Raw genomic sequence first — 7,519 nt, 5'->3', positions numbered from 1 at the left:
CACACACATTCACATGGGGTTAACACCAGCCATTGTGCCTTCCAACCACGCCCAAGCCACCACATGCATGGACATGGATGGACACACACACACACACACACACACACACACATCTCATGGGAGGCAGGCTTCCCTGTGTGCTCCTCTCTTCTGAGCAGTTTGGAAGTGGGAAGTTACAGGGGCCTAATTGGTCGGAAGACAGGAGGCAGCAGCTCTGTGCTGGGGCAGCTGTAATAGTCTTGACTGAGTCTAAAGGGCTTGTGAGGGCCAGTCATGGAGGGTTCTCAACACAGGCCCCAGGATGGTTTTACCCAAGTCCCATTTGATCCGATGCCCAGCCTTTATCTCTAGGCAAGAGCAGTATTTCCAGTCTCCTTGAGGCCTTGTGCTTAGACAGCTGGCACAGAAGTGGTCAGCGTTTTGGCTATGGCTCTGCCCACCACCTCACAGGCGGCCAGAGAGTGGACGAGTTCAGCAGTGGTGGGCGCTAGTGGCAGTGGAGGGAGGTAGGCCACTCAGGGAGGCTGCCCTGGTCTTGGCCCTGTTCCCTCAGCATCCTTAAGGAACATAACTGTCCACCTCTCCCTGCAAGAAAACATCTGGTCTACCTCCCTCCCCCATGCCTATCCTGGGCTTCGAAGGTGAAGGCCAGCCCAGACACGGGGAGAGCTGAAGGGGCGGGGGTCAGTCAATCCAAGCCCTGATTGGAGGGGACCCTGTCGGGTCAGAGCGGGATTCATCTCACCAAGGTACCCAGGCTGGGGCAAGAGGTCAGAACTGTTTCAGCCCCAGGGGCGGGGCCTGTAGTCCGAGCGGGCATAGTCGGGGTAGTCCAGGCGGCTCTCAGTGGCAGTGAACATGCGCTCAGGCTCCACCACGAACATGTAGTAGAGGTTCCACACCAGCATGGACAGCAGGGGCAGGAATGTCAGGCCGTAGCCAAAGCCACGGAAGGAGCGGCCGATGGCAAAGGTCAGCCAGTATATCAGCCTGCCGGGCGAGAAGAGAGGACAGACAGTGAGGGAGGGGGATGGTTGGTGGGTGTGACTGATGCTTCTAAAGACAGTAAATGTTTATGTACAATGTGCCAGGCGCAATGCTAGTTACTCAAGGGGCACTATTCCCGATAAAATTCCCGATAGCTCTATGAGGTGAGTTTATTATTTCCCTCCCTCTTTTGTTTTTCAAATTTTAATTAAAATTTTTTGAGTAGGCAGTATACAGTCACATGGTTCAAAATGCAAAGGTACTAATGCATGTATTAAATACCTTCCTCTACTGATCCCTGCCACCCTTTGTTCTCTTTCCTCCCCTCCCTTATTCCACCCCTACCCCAGGCATCCAATATTATGGTTTCTTGTGTAAAAAGTGATTTTTTTTTTAATGCATGTATGAACAAAAAGATCTGTTTTCCTCCCCACCCCCTTTTGCAGTTTGGGAGCATGCTATTTAGACTGTTCTGCACATTGACTTTCCCCCGATTTACATATCTTGGCAATTAGTTTTATCAGTATATAGACAGTTTCCTCATTATTTTACAGCGGCACCTTCCATTGTGTTTAGTTCCCCATTTGCAAATGAAGAAACTAAGATTCCAAAGGGGTTAAGTAAGACTGATCCAAGGTCAAGGTCACATATGTGGGAAATAGTAAAACTGTGATTTGATCCCAAGCCTGTTCATTACCCTTCCTCCCGCCATCTCAGAGAGCCAGAGGAAGAGTAAGGAAGGCAGCTTCCAGAGGGTGACGCCCAGAGGATGGATAAGCCACAACCAAAGTTCTCTTGGAATATCCACTAAAAATACATACCCCTCCACAGGGGAGGAGAGCAGCTTCCTCTTAATATATAAAGGACAACTTACTATCAAGTTGATGTGCCTCCATGTTTAAACCTGTTAAACAGAGGGAAGAGTAACCACTGCTTCTCTACTGCACTAGGCGGCAAGTTGTTATAATAGTAAAAGTTCACATTTAGCAAGCCCTTGCCAAGTGCCAGGCTACTGTACACACTCTACGTGAATTAACTTATTTAATCCTCACAACTTTATCTTATAGATGAAATGGATGATGAAAGTAGATACAGCCTGGCCAGTGTGGCTCAATGGTTGATCATCAACCTATGAACTAGGAGGTTATGGTTCAATTCCTGGTCAGGGCACATGCCTGGGTTGCAGGCTCAGCCCCTCGTAGGGGGCGTGCAGGAGACAGCCAATCAATGATTCTCACCATTGATGTTTCTATTTCTCCCTCTCCCTTCCTCTCTGAAATCAATTTTAAATATATATATGATTTTGTTTTTTTTCTCCCCCAAGAAAATAAAGAAGCTGAGAATAGCCCTGGCTGGATGGGTCCGTTGGTTGGAGCTTCATCCCCCCCTGCACCAAAAGGCTGTGGGTTCGATTCCTGGTCAGGGCACATATCTTTGTTGCATGTTTGATCCCCAGTTGGAGCACCTACAGGAGGCAACAGATCAATGTTTCTCTCTCACATTGATGTCTGTCTGTCTGTCACAACCCCCTCTCCCGTCCTTCCTCTCTCTAAAAATAAAAACATATCCTCAGGTGAAGATTTTTAAAAAATGCTTGTTACTTGCCTATAGTAGAAAAGAAAGGACCTTGGATAAGGGAGGGAAGGGTCCTGGATTCTAGTCCTGCCACTTGCGCTGGCAGACCTGAGCGACTGTTCTCCCCCAATCTGTTGTGATTTCCTCTGTATAAAATGGGTCAGGTGGACCAGACAATCACCGATTCTTTAGCTCCCTGATGATTCTCATGGCTTAAACCAACTTGTAATGAAACCAGCATTCCCCGAGAGGGAGACGGGAAGTGGAGTTATATGAGCGGGAATGTTTATCTTGGGAAACATCTACTAGGAGAAAACGCAGGGCTATGTGATGGGAGGCTGGTGGGACAGGACCACTAGACGACATCAGAAGTAACAGGAAGACAACTTTTAGCTCAATAAGAAGAGTGTTTTAGCAATTAAATCAGTCTGGATTTGTATATTGAAAGTGACGAAAGGAAATGTGTTAGAGACAAATTCAAAGGTACCTTCTGGGTTAACAGTAGTTCACATGAAAGCACCTTTAAGGATTTCAGGTGGCTGTAAATTATAAATGAGAGCAATGAGGCTGCCATGAGAACTGAGGTGGCCTTGGTTGGTATGAACAGAACAATACCCTTGACCAGGCCTCCCCACCCCATAGGACAAGTAGGAGAATTTCCTACCCAGAGGGAAGGACTCAGGACAATGAAGAAATCAGGGTCACTCAGCAAGTAAACACTAGGGGAGCAGGCTGTTATCAAATATCCAGATTTATCCCAGGCAATTCCAGAGATCAGAGCCAGGGCGGCAGTTTTGAGCACACTATAAGGAACTTTGTAATAATCAGGACCTTTGAAAAACGAAGCAGACTGCCTTATAGAGCACGGAGCCCTTTATAGCGGGTGTTCAACCAGAGGCCATCGGCTCCCTGCCCAGAGCGTCACAGGAGTGGCCGCAGTGCGTGGAGGTTGGTGTCTGTGACACCGGGGAGCCCGTTCCGTCCTCGATGGCATAAGCGCCTCTGAAATCAACTTCTTGTGAGAAGACATACGAGCTGCTCCCCCAGGGGAGGCAAGTTGCAAGGGAGAAAGTGGACTCATCTTTCCGGGGCACACATTTGGGCTGAGGCAGGATCCAGAAAGCTCCCTGTCCCTGAGTGGCTCTCCAGACATTCAGTCCTGGGTCCCTCTAGCACCATCACCTGCCCGGTGCCCTGCCCCAACTCACCGGGAGACGGCGAAGAGGCCGGTGAGCAGAGGGAGCAGCTTGAGGGTGTCCTGGGGCAGGTAGGTGGACAGCACGGCCAGGTTGAAGAAGTAGAGGATGAAGAGCTGGACCGACTGGGCCACGTACTGCCGGTGGATCTCCACCTCCCGCCGAGGCTCCTCGAAGGGTCGCAGGGAGGAGAAGCACAGCAGGCTCAGCCCGTACACCAGGAGCCCTGGGCGGGGGCGCGGGGGCAGGGGGAGAACACGGGTCAGGATCGACCGGGAGACAGGATGCAGGGCAGGGTTTGTAGTGGAGAGCTCAAGGTCATGGGCTCTCCAGAGGGGGTTTCGGGGGTCCTGGGAGGGGACAGGCACACAGGGTGGCAGGGTGTGCGAGGCCTGAAGGTTCAGGCTGAGTGGAGAAAACCCCTGCTCCCCAAGCCGGACAGGCCCTGACCTCAAGTGCATCCCCAGACGCCCCCTCCTTCTCACAGGGCCCCAGCTCACCCAGGACGATGGGGAAGGTGGCGAAGACGCCGCAGCGCAGTGTGTAGACAAGGCGGGAACTCATGGTGGGCAGCCGGGGGGCATCGAAGGGCAGGAAGGTGTAGGCGCCATACAGCAGGCAGGGGAAGAGGAGGAGAGCTGCTCCCACGGAGGCCACGGCCTTCAGGCCCTCATGGCCCTCGCAGCTCCCGCAGCTCCCACAGGGGTGGCCAGGCGGCCTAGCCACGGCCTCAGCCCACTTGCGCTCACAGGGCTCTCGCCCTCGCCCGCCTCACAGCGCACCGCAAGGTCCTCCTGGGGCCGCCGCTCAATGCACTGCAGGTCGATGGGCACGAAGGCCCGGGCTGCCTTCTCAGGCAGCAGGTTGGCATCATCTTCAGGCAACTCCTCTAGTTTGCTGAGTGGCTCCAACTCGAGGGGCTCGGGCTCAATGTCCCGCCAACCAGGGGGATCGGGGAACAGGGCACTGGGCGGGGGGCCAGTCCCCCAGGGCAGGGTGGCCGCCTCGCTTACTGTGCTGTCTAGACCGTCTCCAGTCCCCTCTTCAGCTGCGGGAGACCCAGCTGAAGACTCCACTCTCGAGGACTCAGCACCAGGGGACTGCACCCCACCTTCCCCTTCGGGCTGCCTGCCATTGGGGACCAAGGCCTCGGGTGGGCACTTCTCCGGGGCCTCGGGACTCTTCACTTCCAGCAGCTTCAGGGTCTCGGGTTCTGTCATCCTGGGGCCTCAGTTCTGGCGTCTACCGGAGGTCATGTCACGGCGGAGGCAGCAGGAGAGCTCTGTCAGAAGCTCTGTCCTCTGGCCTTAGGACGGGTTGGTAGAACTGGAACGCTCCAGGGCAGCTGGCCTCATGGGCTTTAGCCCCTTCGGGGACCTTAAGAAGAACATGGTTCAGAGGAAAGTGTTGAAAGAGAGGGAGGCAGGAGGGAAGTGAGCAGCTGAGATGGAAGAACCCTTTTGACATTAAATCCAATCCAGCAGGAAAGGGTGAGTCAGGGGGCACAGGCCCTGTCAGCTCTGGCCTCAGCCAGTCCCCACCCATGCCTTCTACCGCCTCCACCAAAACCCCCGGGGTCATTGCCACCCTAATGCAGGAATGGGAGGAAGAGGAGGTGCCTAGAATTTTGTTAAGAGTTCCCTTCCCACTAAGGGTCTCCTTGTGGACAGAAAGGCCGTCCCTTCACTTTCAAACCTCCCCTTCTCCTGGAGATACCCACTTAGAACTCTCCCGGCAACTGAGACCAGGGATCTGCCAACAAATCTGTCCCAAGGAACTGGCAGTAGCAGCGTTCCCTATTCTTTAGTCTCCAGTCTGGGCACTTGGACAGTTTCTAAACTCCTCACTAGCATACCTCATCTATCGTACGTCTGTGCATTCTGATTTCTAGGTCCAATCATGGCTGTTCTCTATGCCTCTTCCGTCTCTCTCCTCTCCCTGCCATCTCACTGCTTCTTGGTGGGGCTGATCCCTCCCTCCACCTCCTCGAGGGCCTCCTACCCCTTGCCATTTGGACCCATGACACCCTCTTACTTTCAACCTGGAGAGACGTGGAGGGTCCCCAGCTTCTGAGAAAGAGCTGCCCAGCTCCCTGCTGGCTCTGCAAGTATTCCTTTCCTTCCCTCCCTTTACCTGTGTCTCCAAACCAGTCTGACCAGAGCAGGTGGGGCCCAGATTAAAGGGGCAGGCCCCGCCCCGTTGAATCGGCCGACAGAAAAAGCATTAGAGGAGCACGCCATTCTTTCTGAAAGTGGGGGTGCAGCTGGGCATAGAAATAAGAGTGTGTTCCAGGCAAACAGGACATGCAGGAGCTCCCAGCTCAGCAAGGCAGAGGGGGACCATTGGGTATGTGCATCAAAGGGTGCTTGGAGTAGGGAACACCCAGAAAAGAGCTGGAATTTGTACACTTATTCATTCAATATTTATTGAGCACCTATTATTAATGACACTATTCTAGGCACAGACAGGTAAGAGAACAAGATGACAGGCAAGGTCTCTGCTCTTGAGGAGCTTGTTCTACTGGGGTAACAGATAATAAAGAAGCCTAGCAACTAAGTCAGTAAGACAGTCTCATGAGGGAAAACCTCTTTGCCAAGGTGCCATGTGAGCCGAGACCTGAAGGGAACTGAGAAGTATGAATGTTCCAGGCAGAGGAACAGAAAGTGCAAGACCAATGAGTGGGAAAGACTTAGGCTGTTTCAGGAACAGAAAGAAGGTCAATGATTGGAACAGGATCATATTGGTCGAGGGGAAATTTGTTTCCATAACAACATGTACACAGCTTTCTCCCCACCCCTCCATCCCAATCCCTTGTTTGTTTGTTTGTTTTTAGCTTAGGTTTAAGGTCAAGAAAGCAATAGGAATCCAACGTGGTCTTTCCAGTGGGAGGACCAGGGGGCAGAGTCATGGTGGAACCTCACCTCTAAAGTCATTTGAGCTTTGGGAGGGATTGTGTCTGGGTTGCCCATCTTTGTGTCTCCAGACCCGGGTTTGTGGCTGGAAAACGGCGGGTGTGCAATAAATGTTTGGGCTGGAAATGTTTGGGAGGGAGAGATGGAGGGCCAAGGCACTTACAGAAGGTTCATGTCTTGGAAAGCCTTACTGCTTTTTTTTTTTTTTTTTAATATATTTTATTGATTTTTCACAGAGAGGAGGGGAGAGAGATAGAGAGAGTTAGAAACATCGATGAGAGAGAAACATCGATCAGCTGCTTCTTGCACATCCCCCACTGGGGATGTGCCCACAACCCAGGTACATGCCCTTGACCGGAATCGAACCCGGGACCTCTCAGTGCGCAGGCTGACGCTCTACCCACTGAGCCAAACCGGTTTCGGCGGAAAGCCTTACTCTTATGTTCGGCTCTTTACAAGAACACTTTCACACACACTTCTGTTATTTGTTTAAATAATAGAAAATGGGAGATTTGGAATCACTCTACCCAGTAATCTGAAAGAGACTTGGTTCAACTGGCCGGGGGTGGGTGGAGGAGCAGAAGGATGGACTAAATAATCTCTGTAGGGACGAGGCAAAGTCAGCTCCTAGGTCCTAGCATGAGCCCAGCCAGCTTGGTTTCAGCCCACTGGCTGGGTCCACTGTCCGTGTTCTGGTAGCTTTGTCAATAAAGTTTTTCTTCAGGGCTTGAAGAAGCCGGAAAAAGGTTAAGCTGCCGCTGCCCAGAGTTAGTTCGGGCAACTTCCCGGGAGGGAAAACGAGTTCCGCGAGATTTGGTAGCCGTCGGTCACTGGCCCGCAAAGGTGCAG

The 7,519-nt window shown here is 52.4% G+C and overlaps 1 protein-coding gene and 1 long non-coding RNA gene across 2 annotated transcripts in view; one reads left to right on the top strand and one right to left on the bottom strand.

The window, feature by feature from the left end:
* Positions 1 to 1,517, top strand: part of LOC107184973 — a 3,940-nt gene extending 2,423 nt beyond the window's left edge. Inside the window, exon 2 of the long non-coding RNA XR_001515883.1 lies at positions 894 to 1,517. This is a non-coding gene — a long non-coding RNA (uncharacterized LOC107184973). The remainder of the gene's footprint in view (positions 1 to 893) is intronic.
* The window catches only part of TMEM79 (transmembrane protein 79), a 9,063-nt gene extending 3,169 nt beyond the window's left edge, over positions 1 to 5,894 (bottom strand). Inside the window, 5 exon segments of the mRNA XM_006775720.2 lie at positions 4 to 990; positions 3,771 to 3,984; positions 4,259 to 4,513; positions 4,516 to 5,135; positions 5,793 to 5,894. Coding sequence (XP_006775783.1) covers positions 783 to 990; positions 3,771 to 3,984; positions 4,259 to 4,513; positions 4,516 to 4,978 — 1,140 coding nt within the window. The 5' untranslated portion in view covers positions 4,979 to 5,135; positions 5,793 to 5,894 and the 3' untranslated portion in view covers positions 4 to 782.
* Between the last annotated feature and the right edge of the window lie 1,625 nt (positions 5,895 to 7,519).

Source organism: Myotis davidii, unplaced genomic scaffold (genome assembly GCF_000327345.1).
Source record: "Myotis davidii unplaced genomic scaffold, ASM32734v1 scaffold208, whole genome shotgun sequence".
Lineage (NCBI taxonomy): Eukaryota > Metazoa > Chordata > Mammalia > Chiroptera > Vespertilionidae > Myotis > Myotis davidii.
Note: the sequence above shows the minus strand (reverse complement) of the source record. Positions and strands in the feature narration are given on the sequence as shown.